The 15,693-nt window shown below is 43.2% G+C and overlaps 1 protein-coding gene across 5 annotated transcripts in view; it reads right to left on the bottom strand.

Annotated features, from left to right (window-relative positions):
• Mura (ring finger protein murashka) overlaps nucleotides 1–15,693 on the bottom strand; it is a 54,316-nt gene that overhangs the window by 20,104 nt on the left and 18,519 nt on the right. For 4 of the 5 annotated variants that reach the window (XM_071779703.1, XM_071779701.1, XM_071779702.1 and 1 more), the window contains exon 2: nucleotides 183–786. The exons of the other annotated variant lie outside the window; for it this stretch is intronic. In XM_071779703.1, coding sequence (XP_071635804.1) covers nucleotides 183–472 — 290 coding nt within the window. In that variant the 5' untranslated portion in view covers nucleotides 473–786. The remainder of the gene's footprint in view (nucleotides 1–182; nucleotides 787–15,693) is intronic. 5 annotated transcript variants of the gene reach the window in all.

Genomic DNA, 15,693 nt, shown 5'->3' with positions numbered 1-15,693 from the left:
AAAGCGTTTCGATACAACAGAAGCGTCTCCGCGAGAAAAAAATTTAGATTTACGGACAACTCTACAGAAATATTCTCGTCACGGTATCGTTGCCCGAGTCCCTGTCCTCTCGAACACGCCCGCCCGCGAAAATTCGCGTTATATTCACGACGGTCGCAATTGTGCGGAGTTCGTTAATATACCCATTGTGATATCGTGGCGGGCACTGCCGGTACGGGTATTCCTTGCTGCCGGCGGCGAATTGCTGCTGCTGCTGCTGCTGCTGTTGCTGTTGCTGCTGCTGCTGTTGAGGCTGGTGCTGCTGCTGCTGCTGGTGCTGGTGCAGACCGTGGGGGTGCCAACCACCATTGCGGGGATGAGACGACGCGGGGGTGCGCGCGTGCGGCCCCGATGGGGCGCCATTGGCCACCACGGCTCTGTAACGTCCCTGCATGCCCAAGCTGCGGTGCTGATGACTCCCGGGGCCATTCATCCTCCGTCTGTCCTTCTTTACTCTCGCCCGTGTCTGTCTCTCTCTTACTCTCCCTCTTACTCCTCGCCTCACCCTGTCCTTTTTGTCACTTGCTCTCTCGTCCGGCGGTATTCCCCTTCCTCCTCCTTCTCCCTCTCCTTGCCGTTGCCGTTGCCGCCGTCGTCGTCGTCGTCGTCGTCGTCCTCAAGCTTGACACAAGGAGGTTCCTTCTCGGTGTGCGCGCGCGACGCTGGGCGCAGCCAGCCAGGCTGTCTTCTCACTTCTCTCGCAAGATCACTTGGCTGAACCACCGATCGACGTGCACCGAGAAGAACCTGGCGAGGGTATTTAAATGTTACCTCGGTCGGGGAGGATCTCGAACGAAGATGTGACAGAGATCTCTCTCTCTCTCTCTCTCTCTCCTTTCTCTCTCTCTCTGTCTCTCTAACCCCTCCCCCCAGCTTGACATTTCGTAACGCGAGACGTACGCGTCAAGGGAACGTCCGAGCTGACCGGTATAGCCGATATCGCGCCCCGCGATACCTCGATATTTTTCGCCATGGAAACTCGTTCGATCGTATCGTGTTTATTTCCTGAAGAGAGCCGACGATTCCTGCTCGACTGGAATCGAAACGAGATCCCCTTTGCGTTTTACCTCCTGATTTCAACGAGAGTTAAATCGTATTACTCGCCAAGGCATCGCGATAACGATTTTAAATATCCGCGTCGAATAATCAATCCAGCCAGAAAGAAATATACGTCGCGGAGAGAAAAATGCCTCGCGATAAGTCGCGGTTATCTAAGCGTTATCGGGTATAGGTAAACGTTTCAACTAAAAACGATTCAAAATACCGATCGTCAAAGTAAACGACTTGTGCGACCGACTGACAACCAAATCGGATGCGTTCCTCGACGTTTTATATGTGCTACGCTCGTAATTCGAGAATGACCCTTTTCGTCGCGTTAAACATTACTTTAATCGTCTCTGCTAATCGTCTTCTCCTCAGTCTTTTCTCACGCTCGTCCTTAGCTCGCGTCGCGTCGCGGCCAGTGTTGTTAAAATATGTATATCTCATATGCGATATCGCGCGCACTTCCTGGTGACCGCACTCATATATCTAAATGCAAAGTTGCTCCCGATCTGCATTTCTCGGAGAGTTTAAACAGTTTCATGAAAATTCATTATATTCCTATCTCCGTTTTAAATATAAAGATCAATCGTCTTTAAGCGAGAGTCGATATTGTCTTTGTGATAGATATCGAGATGAAAACATTTTCTATACGCGATATTAAAATTAAAATTACGTAACGATCGAAATTATTACCGCGAGCAATTCCGATTCTACGTGATCAAGTATCACATACAAACAGATATTATTCTTATAGATATTTTATTCGAAAAATATAACAATTTGGTTGCTACGAGATATTTTTACCAACACTGGAGTATCGTAATATGGTAAGGTACTCGTGAAAAGGAGCGACTATACGTACTGCATGTAAATTGTATTCAATAAACCGAACGGGACGTTAGCAAAGTCACGTAATGCGAATATTTACGCCGCTAATTTCCGGAAATGTCGCGCGCGTCGTAAATAGTGCTCGCGGATCCTTCTTCGATTAACGGCTACTTTATATAACGACGTGACTGTCGTCGAAAGGACAAACGGATAGCAATATTTGTTAATAGATAATTTTGTATCACGTCGCGCAGACAAGGGGACCAAAGATCGACATGAAATTCGTTGCATGCCAGAGCACTTTTTTTTTCGCGAGGCGAATTTTGAGCGACGCATTGTCATTTTAAATAATGCAGGGCACGTTATTTTCATATCTCGAGGAAAATTTTAGAATTTGTTTGATAATTTTATTTATAGTATACGTACTCTCTGGGAAAAATATAAACCACTTTAGGGCGCCCGAGATTTTAGATAATCAAATTATTTGGATAACTCTAATTAACATTTTGGTTAGTGCCCCTTAAGTGAAAAGTTATTTTTGCGTAACTGAATATCGACAGAACTAATTGAGAGAATTGACTAGTATAACTTAAAAATCTTTGAAATAGATAGAATAGCTAATTACGATTTTTAGTTACGCGTAATCGTGGGCCCCAAAGTGGGTTATTTCTGTCTTTATTTTTGCCAGAGATATTGAAAATTTATCGCGCTATTTCTCAAATATAGATAAAATGCCGCGCACACGTGTGAACTTGAAATATAATTTTTCACTAAATATTCCAAATAAGTAAAATGTACTTAACCAATAGAATCGAATAAAACAAGATTAGCGCGATCAGAAGCAGTAAATCTTGCTCTTTATGGAGCCGCGAATCAATGAATGAATTTTACGATTTAACTTCTGTCTATAGATAGCTGATTACCTACTATTTCTAAAATGCTATTCAAATATTCATTTCGTCATTACTACTCATTACCAATACTGTAAGTATATTTTAGAATTTTATTTATTCACCGGGTCGCCAGTTAATCAGACAGTACTAAATTCGTGAGATTTAAGATCGAGTTAAGAATCAAAACTGAAATAAAACAAGGATCGAGGTTCGTTACTGCAATAATCAGCTTGTTGCAGCGCGAAAGGTTGCTTCGATACTAAAGTCCCTCGCACGCTTCGACTTTATGTTTCTCAAGGGTTTCCTTTGCGAAACGTTAGGGGTATCGACAATTATACAGAAAGATTATCGGCTCTGTGAATTAAACGAACATCCGAATAAGCGCTCCTTTTCAACAGCTCGCCGGCACGCAAGGCGTACATTTAGACACTCGAGTTCTCGGCACAGAGGCAGCAAGAGTAGGAAAAATCGTACACTTACGCAAAACGCTGCTCCCTCTCCCTTATCGATCGCGATGTTTACATAATGAATCGAGGTACAATCAGTCGTTAATGCAACAAGGGAGAGACACTTACAAATAATACATACAGTCGCGTCGATAGGTCGAAGCGCAGGGGAAAACAAATGGAAGGGAAGTTTCCACCGTTCCGTAAAAGGTATTACGAGCGACGTTTATTGCTACTTGGGTGATATAAACGTTAACTGTAATCTACGCAAGCGAAAGAGATAACTACGTGCAGCGAAAAGGACAGAGTAGAAGGACAGTTCCGTGCAATGAAAAAAAAACACACAAGGATGCATTTTAGCGATTAACGTAATGGCGCGAGCGAGAAGAGCGGCGGCGTCGTACCGAGAAGGGAAGAACGAGAAGGATAAGAGCAAGTCTCCACCGGAAATACGTTCGGTTCGAATACCATATGCATAATTAATTCCCGTAATTTCCGCAAGTGCAAAGTACTCCAAGAACGTGAATACGAAACGAAAAGTTTAAGCGTATTTAACGACGGCAGTTTAAGGTCTGCAAATGGCAGCGATGTCTTTACGTGTTGATAATACGTGCGACGTTTGTCTGTATAAAGTCGTCATTTAATTTGTTTAGTTTCGAACCGCTATAGTTTTTCACGTGTGTGAATCCTCAGGGTCGACCTCGTCGTCAGAAAAATCAGTATGTCAGAACTACAATTCAGGTTTGAACAAGTGACGAATCAGCGATATAACCGCAAAATGACCTATTCGTCTATAATTTATATATATTTTTTATTATTAATTAAAATTCAATTAATTTCATCTATAACTTTTGTCAAATTGTAAGTAGTTAAAAAATCGTAAATACTTCATGACATAAATATCGCATATTTTGTGTGCAATATTATACGCACGCGTGATATAATATATTCAATATAATTAAATTTTTATTCTACGAAGAATATTTTCTCATATATTCCCACTAAATTCAAACACCCCTAAAAAAACCATTTATTTTTATCATTTATACTACTCCAAAATTTTCTCCGTATTCATCTTAACTAAAAATTGCAGACCTCAAAATTCGATGCAACGGTAATAGAACAGCGTATATACCAGACACGTTCAGCTCGGCCAGAACAATATCATCCCTTGACAGATAATTTAGACGAAGCTGTACATGGCGTTCTGTTTGCGTTATTCGACGTGGCGAGGATCTCTCTCAGGATCCTCTCTCGGCTCGCCGCCGTTTTTTGTGGGCCTTTTTGGGCCGGAGAACCATCGCGGCATCGCCGCCCCGTGATCCCCGGCACAGGTCCGAGGAAACGATTAAGTGAACCGGAATATCCAGGCCCCGTTGCTTTCGGGTCTGAACTCGGGGCCGTCTCTCTGCTTTCGTGCGGAGCCCCAGGCCCATGTTCGAGGGAAAAATGTCTGTGGGCCCCGACGATAACCGTAAGTTCGTCGTGTATTTTTAGGGTCCCTTCGTGCTAGCTCGCGCTCGTCACTGACAACGTGATAAACCAAGTCGCCTGTCCAAGAGGAAAAGAGACGGAGCACTTGATCTTTAAAGAGACAAAGCCTGTTCCGTGATAAATGCCTTTCGACAAAATATGATACGCGATTGAAATCGCCAAACAATGACTATATACATACATATATAACGAATTATTTCATTTCTCTTCTATACTATTGTACTCTTAATATCGCCTCTCTTCGCGTTGCGTCGCGACTATTGATCGTGTTCGAGGAACTATTTCTCGATGAAGGTACAGTGTACGCGGAGTTACGCGGAATTACGGAATTATGCAACGTGAGTCTGCTTTACGTTAGGTACTGCAGAAGATACTGCAAAAAAAAAATTCAGAAATTGTACACGAGAAACGCAGCGCGGGTGAAAATAAGTTTCTCAATTCGTTGAGAAAATCAGAAATGAAAATAATATTCCGAGAGATTGTTCGCAAGATCCGCCAACTGTAAATGTAAACTGGTAAGGCAGCAAGACGTTCGTTCTCGAAAGCACGCTCTCGCGCGTTTTGAGGTGCTCAAAAGCGGAATCGCGGCTTCTGTCTCCGCGGCGAAATCGGTTTCTTCCTCCGACGCCGGCCGCCGCGGTGAATATTCACGACACGCCGTCCCGTCGCCACGAGACAAAAACTTGCCAGCACTCCGAAGGGGCAATCACGCGTACGGACACGTTCGTCATTTGACAAAGAAATTATTAAAGAAAGTTATGGATCATCTTAGACCTTGTGGAGAAGAACGAATTATCGATCTTCCTGATATAAAGACCAGTATAGTCCGTCTCTTCGTCGGCCTACGACGTTTCCAGACGCGATAACGTGCACCGAGATTCTTCAATCCCCGAGAAATTTCGCCTATTTGCAGGGTTCTTAAACTCGCAGCCCGCAATGCGTGAACGGATATTTTTAACCGAACACAATTTCGTCTCGAAAGCTAAAAATATTTATAAAAAAGTTGCGATCTCGATGAAAACATCGACTCGGCCAACAATAACAACACGTTTCGCGAGCTTAAAGTTGAGAAGTTCTCCCTTCCCTCCCTTGAGTTCTCATTATAACGTTTGTACTACTCGCGCGCCGATATTCTCCGATTTCTTTTATTCGGGCTCATGAAATTTTGAAGCAACGCGTGGGATATGCATCGAGCGGACATCGCAAACCAGACAACCAGGCAGGCAGTCAGGCAGGCAGGCAGACAGGCACCGTTGCCTCAATATGCGTGGCGATTCGTGCCGGGCGCACGCTGCGTGTACGTATATACGCGCAGCGTGGCCAGCGAGAGAGCCGGGGCCCAACCTCCTGGTGATGTGGTATACGGTGTGTCTGCGCGAGCAGAGAGAAACCCGTTTACCTTTAAACTGCTGCTCTCGCGGTAGCGACGACGATGACGACGACGACGACGGCGCGGCGGTGAGTCTCTCTTCTCGCGAGAGATACGAGAAGAAGCGACAAAAGCAAAAACACCGAGGCGAAGTTAAAGGAGAGTCGGCCTGGGTTATAACACGCGTGTACGTTTCGGATTAGTGTTTAAGACTTCAGTTGATCGCCATAGTGGCAGCCAACTCACTTTCAAAAATTTTTTTAAACGCTTGTAAAAAAAAATAAATGTCACATAATGCAAAATTCTGAATAGCATAAATAAATGACGATGTAAAGTATAAAGTAAAAAGTGGGCGTTTCAACGCACTACCTACGAAGATGTGGTCTTATTTAATCATGTGACACAATATTTTATCATTATATGCTTATGAAGATAAAAATCCTACTATGACGCATACGCAGTAAAATATAAAAAACCCGCAGAGCAGACAATGCGTTAACGTCTTCGGGTCGAGGTTTGCTGTAAGGGCGGAGGTAACGCATTTTATGCGGCAGCCTGGATTTCGATAAGACAAGACACACCGCATGCCGTGCGACAGACCGGCCGAAGATTTAGCGATTCCTCGCTTTGTGTCGGATATACGAAACGCTCGTTGCGTAAAATATCCTAGAAAATGTCACTAAACAGTATTTCAAAGTGTGGAAAATCATTCGTCTCCGCTTCTAAAATATAGCATTAAAATATGCGACGACAAGACAATTTTACGGAAGAAAGAAAACCGCTGGCGAATACGAGACCGTGATATATTTGTAGGAATTAGTCATTTCGCTTGGATGTAATTTCGAGTAACCGCGCTAATATCTTATTTAAGCTACAATCATTTTGATCCTTCGTATTTCAGTGATACGTAAATACAGATTCGCATAGAAAAATCTTAAAAATGTTTTTTTTTTCAAGGGAGACAAAAATCCAAATTCACGCTCGAATCGGCGCCGTGTAATTCTCCACCATATACTTCTTTGTTGTTCAGATATTGTTCTCATATTTCATCGCGCGCCCACGATCCTATATACACACAGCCGCGTGTGTGCGCGCGCACTATTTCGAACTATTTCGGCACGGATTCGAGTGTAGCGGCCGTGTAACATGCTATCGGCTTGAAATCCATCGACTCCTTCGAAATAGCGGTGGCGCGTTTCTCGAGCAGCTGCGTTTTCGATTTTCCGACACACAGCTGGCGTCGCCTTGCCCACGACGATTCGACTCGACTGTCGACAGTCGAGTCGAGTCGATCTCAGAGACTTTCATCGTCCACTCGAGTCCTCGAACCCTCCAGACAAGAACAAAAGTCATTGGTCCCCGGGTCGGAAATCGAGGCCTGGTTGCCGGGGGGGGCCCTTCTTCAAGAGCGTTTCGGCTTCCCTCCGAATCCTCCAGGAATCGCCAGGCCGAGAGGGCTCGAAGGAGCTCACTCTCTATCGATCCAAAGCGCTTCGTATCACGAAACTGGCTGGCACCTCAGAGAGCTCGAGAGGAAGGGAGATGGAGAACGAAAGAGAGACGAACAGAGAGAACCATGGCGTGAGAGCGAAAGCGAGAGAGTGAGAGAGAGAGAGAGAGAGAAGGGGGGGAGGAGAGACAGAGAGAGAGAGAGAGAGAAGAGAGACCCGACCGACCCACCTTGCCCTCCGAGGGATAGTGATCCGACTACTGATTTCACGTCTTCTTCATCGCATTAATTTTTCTACTTTCTGTCAAACGCGTGCAACTTTCCGTTTTTAATTAAAGAAGTATATGTGTACAGCAAAACGAGAAAAAGTATTGGCTTTAGATTTCTAAAATATAATTGCGGTATTACCTAAGATATTGGTAAGATAACTAATCGTTTAACGAATGACTGTTACACCTGTCCTACACCTGTAGACCTGTACCACGATCATATTTTAAAGGTCCAAAGCCAATACTTTCTCTCGCTTGTTTTCCTAAATTTTACTTTTCATCAAATAAAATATTATTGGAAAGAGATCAATAAAAACTATCGAGATAAAATATCATTTTTGGCAATATAGTGTTTGCTCTCGAACAATCCTTTCGTAACATATGACACGGTGTTTTTATTCGACTTTTATCGATACTTGAATAGTCGCGCGAGTCGCCATATAACATATTGTTTATTCCCGATAGTGACATCAATATTATACTACTCTAACGCAAGAACCTTTAACTTTGAATCTGATAAAATGATGCATATTGGATATATTAAAGAAGTTAAATCTAGTTATAAAATTTTATTCGTTAATTAAGGATTAAAAAATGTTTAACCAAGAGAGAGTTTGCATTTCATGAAATTAGTTGGAAATTAGTTGGATTGAACCCGAATAACATATTGATTTTGCTCTGCGTTATATATGAATTTTACATATCTCATGACTATTTTACGTAATTATTATAAACTTATCGATATTTCCGCTAATAGAGATCAGTAAATGCTGTATAAAGATAATACTGCATTTACTGCAGTCAAGAACGCGGATATATGTATATACGAATACATCTCAATCGGTAGGTTCGCGGAGAAGATGTAGGTATTAAAATAATCAAGATACGTTCGACGAGGATCTGGTCCTCTAGCGAATGCATTTTCTTCACTGCGAATCCCGAGTATAACGAGTTTTCGGAAATTATGGCCACCTTGTGTGCCGTACAAAATATATATTGCAAAAAGTGAACCGTGTCGGTCCGTGGACTTGTTAACTTTCGCAGCTGTTGTCTTCAATATTCTCGCCCGTTATACCGCACAAACAACGCAATTATGTATCCGTATTAAATTTTTGTAGTAATTTAAAAAAAAAAGAGTGAAGGACAGTCACAATTGTGACGTAATTGCAAATAAATTCATCGGCTATTAGAACGTACTTGTAACCGCGGTTTCCTTTTAGACTCATACATGTTATAAAATGTTTATGCGATGTAAATTTTCTAGCTGATAACGATATTGGCGCAAAAGGAAATCATTATTCATCTCTTTTTCTCTATACATGTCCACACGTTTAACGGCGATCCTTGATTTAATTCTTCGCTTACGCATTAATTATGAACAAAGAATGAAACTAAATACCTGTAGAGTGTACCACACGCTTATTACAGCGCAAATCCATAAGAATATCCGCTTGATGCGAAAGCCATTACCGCTTACCGCATTGCGAAACCTAATCGCGATCCGTCGCACGTTACGCCAACTAGAAAATTTTTTATTACGCGCGCGTGCATTAATTATTTCACACCTTTCTAGCGGGGGGTCGACTTACCCCTCCCGTCCTTCGAATATACCCTTCGTCCACAATTATAGGTAAGAGACTTTTCTAAGAAAGATGTACGACAACCGCTTCAATACGGAAACATCAATGGCTAAAGGCTATCGAGCTTCGGTTAAACTTTAAAACTGTAAACAGGGGATAGAAAGACCTGCAATATTAAATATCAAATCCCAGGAGTTTCGCCGGCGGAAAAGATATCCGCTCCGCTCCGGCAAAGGGTCCTTTGCCGGGTCAGTTAAGCAACATTGAATCGATTACGTGCAAGTACGTACGGCTCGGACCACGTGATCTTATATATTTATTAACAGGCGATATTGTTGACGTGGCGCAGCGATTGCGCACGGAATTGCGTCTCGCTCGCGATCGGCGATATACGCGACTCGCGTTAAAAACTGGGCCCCCATGATGAAGTAAACGTGAGCCAGTCCCCCGCGTGCAAGCGCCCCGGGGAGCCACTTCGATTTATCGAACATACGACCGCGATTGCGCTCGGGTCTTGCTCCGAGGCAATCGCGCAATTACTTGAGCGAACCAACTCGCACGTTGGCGTCTCCGCTCGAAAAGGTTGCGGTCTCTCCGTCATGGCCGCTGACTAAGAAGTTCGCGCGATGACTTTACCGCTTCTCCCCTCCTCACCTTCTCTTTTGCGAAAATACACTCCTATCGCGGAAATCTTCCCCCCCCCCCCTCATCGTCGTATGTGCACCCGAGTTTCACGGGTTTAATTGACACGCGATTTATGTCAACCCGCGTATTAAAACCGTAACTTTAAACACTCGTTGCGGCACAAGGACAATCCTTAGTTTGCAGTTTTTAATTAAAACGTCGAGATGTTACTCGAACGTCTTCTCGATATCGACGAGAAGATCACGTCTCCCCAAGAGGAACGAGATAAACGTTTGGTAAATTAATTATAGATTTAGTTCCCATCGCGAACACACACGTTTCCCCGTCTAATTCTAGCTCGGAAGATTCGATCTTCTCGAAGGTGAAGCCTTTGAAAATACCGGGGCACGCATTACATCGGCAACGGCATATTGCAAGAGAGAGAAACGTTGCTTCGCTTATATTTATTTTCGATTCGGCACAAATGTGTAATTGCACGACTACCAGATACGGATATCGAAGAAAACAAGCTGCTCTTTTCGTCTCTTGGACGTACGATTAGGGCAACTTCCTCTGGGAGAAGATTCCCTCCCGCCCTCGCCCCCAGGGAAGAGGCAGACGGATAACTAGCTTTTCGGAGTTGGAACGAATCTCCGAGGACCGAAGGGCGAGTCGCGGACGTTCTTCGTGCACCAGGCGTCTTTAACTCCGTCCCGTGCGATCGTGTTGCAGCGAATTACGTTTGACGTTACGATTTCGGGGAAATTGACTGCGCGCATCTGCGATGTAATTACAGTCGTGAAATTTGCTTCTTTGCGACTTTAAGAAGAGTATGACGTCTAATGTTAAAAGAATCGGTACATACGATATATCCCGCACGTGTCGAGATCTAAATTGCGAATTTAAATTATTGATATAATTATTTCCAGTAAATAAAGTAAATGTATTTCGGTGTAGCTCTTAATTTTCCAATAACAGTTAAACCCTGTATTTTCTGTAATTTAGGTAAGAAAATGCATAATTTATTCTTCTTGTAGCAGGATAAAAAAATCGAGGGAGCATTTTTCTGTTTATATTCGTCTCGTTCCATTTTCTCGCTCAATCAAAGTCATAAAAAATTTGTGAAAAATCGCAAAAACAAAGGGATTAACAATTCTCGTGAGATGCCACTCGATGACCTTTCGGATCATTCGATTGAAATATCACGGCGAGATTGGCAGGAACGCACGCGATGCCACGCAACTAGTATGGTATCTAATCGCGCAAAAACTCTTCGTGATAGTTGAACCGACACAGATTGTAAAAAAAAAAAAAAAAAAAATGAAAAACCAATATCAGCGAAACAAAACGCACTTTTCCCAGGTTGTCAATCGTGCTTCAAATACTTCAGAGAATTTTGAGCAATTACCGTAGTCACGTACCTACAATAGCAACTTACAGACACGTGGATATTATAGATAGCACCTGAGAAAAAGAGAGAGAGAGAGAGGGGGGGGGGGAGAAGAGATGATTGGTTAACCTTCGTGCCTTACGGCCCTTCGCAGTGGGGAACAGCAATCGTTCACGTCCATGTTGCAGAAAGGCGTTTCCACGAAAAGTTTGGCCAACCCGGAGAATGCCTTTTCACCTAGAGAACACCGTATGCCCACGCAAAACCCGAATAAAATACCATATAAACATATTTCGAGTATGAAACACGAAATCGCAATTAAATCTTGAAAAAAATTCAATTCGGAGAATAGAATAGGATACATACATATACATAAATCACAAAAAGGATATATTATGTATAAAAGTTACAATATATTATATGTATGATATGTAATATATCATGTATAAGAAGAGGATACGTGTAAAGTATATTATATTATATTTATAGGTGAGGAGATTCTAAAACAGATGAGATCTTGAATTGCTTCAAGAACAAACTTCTCCTTTTCTGTTTTCACTTTTTGTTTCAAAACAAAGATATAGTGTTTTATTTATGGAACACAAAGCCAAGCGCGTCTTCGATACAAATTGAAAAATTTGAAAAGAATTATTAGAGCCTAAAAAATGACGTAAGTTTTCTTACATTTTTTCTTCTGTGTTCTATTTCTTCGTAAAAATTATTCCCAACTTATCTGAAGGCACCCCCTCTCTCCCTTTTTTCTCACTGTGTGCGTGTAACATTTTATATTTTTTAAATGATATTTATATCAATTACGTGCAACCGAAAGAATGACTAAGGTCTCCGCGCGTGAATCACGTGGACATTTCGATACGAGACATCCGGTAATTCGTAAACGAATTCGTGACTCTGACTTTCACGATCTTTTGCAACACAGCCAGATCACGGTCGAGAGCTTTCCCGGTTTTGTTGCAACGTTAGCAGCAACGCGCGCGGCTTCCGCGGCCGATCGGCGATGCGCTCGTGAGAGCGAAAGTGCTCAACAATTGCGACGCGCATTCCGTGATTGTTGCGGGGCTATTGCAAGCTGGTAAATTGCGCATTGCTCATCCGCGGCTGTAAACACCGCGCGCGCTTTCTCGATCGACCGATTGGCGCGATCGCGTATATCAAATATTGAAGACAACAAAGAGAAAATAAATTTCAGTGCGTACTCTCTCGGCCTAAAAAAAGAGGGACGCGACAACCGTAGAAAATCAATCATACGGAGAAAATAAGTTTAAGTGTGCATTCGCCCGTTACATTTCGCGTGTACCTTTTTCCGGTACACGAATTTCGTTCCATGCTGAAACAGATTGGAATATTTTTTGCTTGATCGAGATAATTTTGTCGAGTTTTGGATATTTATCATTTTCCTTAGAACGAGAAAGCGTGGAGAGATCGCTACTTAAAAAGAAAGACTACGAAGCATAAAAGTGAGACTAAAACCTCGTAAATATGAAAACGAATAGCACATAACTAACTCTAAGATTAATAATTACTGTGGGTGATTACTCTCCTATGATCTATTTTTACATAATTTTGTTTGCGGGCAATAATAACATAATTTTAACATAATTTTATTTGCGGGCAATAATAGTGAGTAGCGATATAACTTCGTGAAGACTCAGGCTTTGTTTCGATACCACATTGCTTTTCAGCTCACCTCAAGGGAAAACGCTTTCTCTTATCGTAGACTGATTCACGATTCTCGTAATGTTTCATTATCAACGTGAGGCAACGTCACGGCAAAGGAGATAAGTCGAGGAATGACAATGTCACGTCACGTAAAAATCGAAAAAGAAACACGGGTATATCGTGAAATCGTCTTCCCCGACGACGGCTACAAAAACGTGCCTCGCGTTTATTCTTCCTCCTTTTTCCCAGGATCTCCGCCGAAATTATCCGGGCCAGAGGGCGTAGGGCTCACCCCGGGAATAAAATTCTAAAAAGGGATTCACGGGAAGGTCGCGCAGTCTCTAGATTCAGTATATTGTGTCCGCTATAAAGATTCTTACGTCCGAAATCTATCCGTCTGGCCGTAGCCGGCGCGGCAGCTATTATAGAAAATACCGATCACCGGGTACCTGGCTCGGGGCTTCCTGAAAAACCTCCGAGAGATACCTGTCTTCCCCCGGCCACCACCTGCTCTCTCTCTCGCCGCTACGAGACCTTCATGAACATATGCCGTGTCTGGCGAACAATGTTCCCCGACCAGCTTGCGCGTTCCGGGACGACGACGGCACGGATCCCGCCTGGCCCCCCCAAGTTTCTTGCGCGTAACGTTTGGCAACCGCTTTCCTCGCTTCGTCCTCGACGTTAATTTATCATTAAAACGTACGATTTTCCGAGGAAGGGCGATCGACGCGTTCACACACGGGATTTACACGCCGCCGTTACGTATCGAAACGGCTAAATTTGCTGATGATCGCGTATTTTGTGTTACGAGACGAGTTTTCGACGAGTTACTTCCTTGAGCTGTTTACGAGAACGCGACCGCGTATCGCCGCTTCCTCGCGCCGCGGCCGTAATGAAATGCTTAGCCGCGCTCGCGCGCGTTCGTAAATATGCAATATCTTGGGTCTTAGAGAGGTCGGAGTAAATTTATTCTTTATTCAAAATGAAGAGCTCCGAGCGTCTCCTCCTCGATATCGGCGAAAGATAATCGACGAAGCGTCGAAGCAATATCACGGCGACGTATCGCGATATTTCAATCCAAACGGACTTCATTCTTTGTTCAAATTAAATTTATGCTAGCTGAAGATAATATCGGCAACGTATCGCAGTTTCGCGCGCTGCGTATGGATATGCGATGCTTCAAAGAAAAAAGTAATTTGTTTCTTCATTCAGAACGAAAACTTGGAGAGAGACGTTTATCTTGCCGACGTCGACGGAATCAACGTAGGTATATATATACGGCGCGCAGATTGCGATACACTGGCGAAGTTGCCAACATCACCGCTCTGTCACAACCTGCGTGCCACATTGAAAAGTTTACGGGTATATATCGTAAACCTCATAGAGGGGAAAGAGAGTCATTTTTTTTCATTCGGTACACAAACAGCCCCGAACATGTTTCCCTCGGCGCGGCGTCGCGAGAAAAATAACCGAGAGTGGCCACAGGAAACAAAAGCACAGGAAGTTTAGAATAAATGCGATGACGCTATATTCGAGAAGAGAAGTAAAAGAAACGCGGTTTATCGTGATAGTATTATATTTCTCTTGGCGGACGGTCGAAAGGGCGTACCGCGAATCGACCATGCGGTTCTGACAAAGGGGAAACTGGAAAACGGATGTAGAAAGAACACATATGAGACACGATTCAAGACTCAAAAACGATAGACCTTCATATTATATCACATTATTACATTACACCCAATTCGGATGGTCATCTTAGAAGTTACGAAACGTTCGAGGTCGCGGATGTATTTCCAATTATCTGGCAATCTGACGTTATCGTGAAGTTACATAAAAGTGCACCATTAGTTAATTTAGCAATTGACTGTAAAACGCGATCGCAATTATTGCTAATTAGAGCAGTGAACTTTTATTATACGAACTTTTATTATACGAACACCAAGAAGAAAGGGAGAGGGACAATTATTTTGTAAAATGTTTTGCGCGCGCCGAACGTTTATATGACATTTTAATCTCGCGAGTCTCTCGCGACACGTGATTTTGACTGGAAACATTTTTACGTAACGCGGAATCAGCTGTGCCAAAAATTAATATGATAAATAATTGAATCCTTTCTCGTATTTCTGATGCGCAAACGCGTTTTATCGCGCGTGCCAATTGCGGTATGGGGATTAACGTTTGCGGAGACGATCGCGCGGGTGTCGACAGTTATTAATGTCTGTATTTATTTTGCAGCTGTATTTTTTTGTTCCTACAAGTTCGACGTCGAGTTCTGCTCGTGGCGACATTTGCATTATCACGTACGCTGTACGTGATAATATAAATGCGAATGATGAATGTTTGCGCGATCGACGTCGGCGAGTCGATCGTATAACCGAGTCACTTATTCTATTTATTTATCGTGCATAAACGAGGAACATTAAAGCGGCTCCGAGAACGACGAGCCGTCCGCCCGAGTGAATATACATGTGCGCGCGTTCAATGTCGGGCCCTCGAAGGCGATATTCTCCTTTTACACCATGGGTCCAGGCATTAGTATGTTAAGCAACATTTTTGCAGGGTGTTTATGCATCCGAAAACTTTTCTGATA

Source organism: Temnothorax longispinosus, chromosome 5, assembly GCF_030848805.1.
Source record: "Temnothorax longispinosus isolate EJ_2023e chromosome 5, Tlon_JGU_v1, whole genome shotgun sequence".
In the NCBI taxonomy this organism is placed as follows: domain Eukaryota; kingdom Metazoa; phylum Arthropoda; class Insecta; order Hymenoptera; family Formicidae; genus Temnothorax; species Temnothorax longispinosus.
The sequence above is the reverse complement of the archived record's forward strand: the minus strand, read 5'-3'. Positions and strand labels throughout refer to the sequence as shown.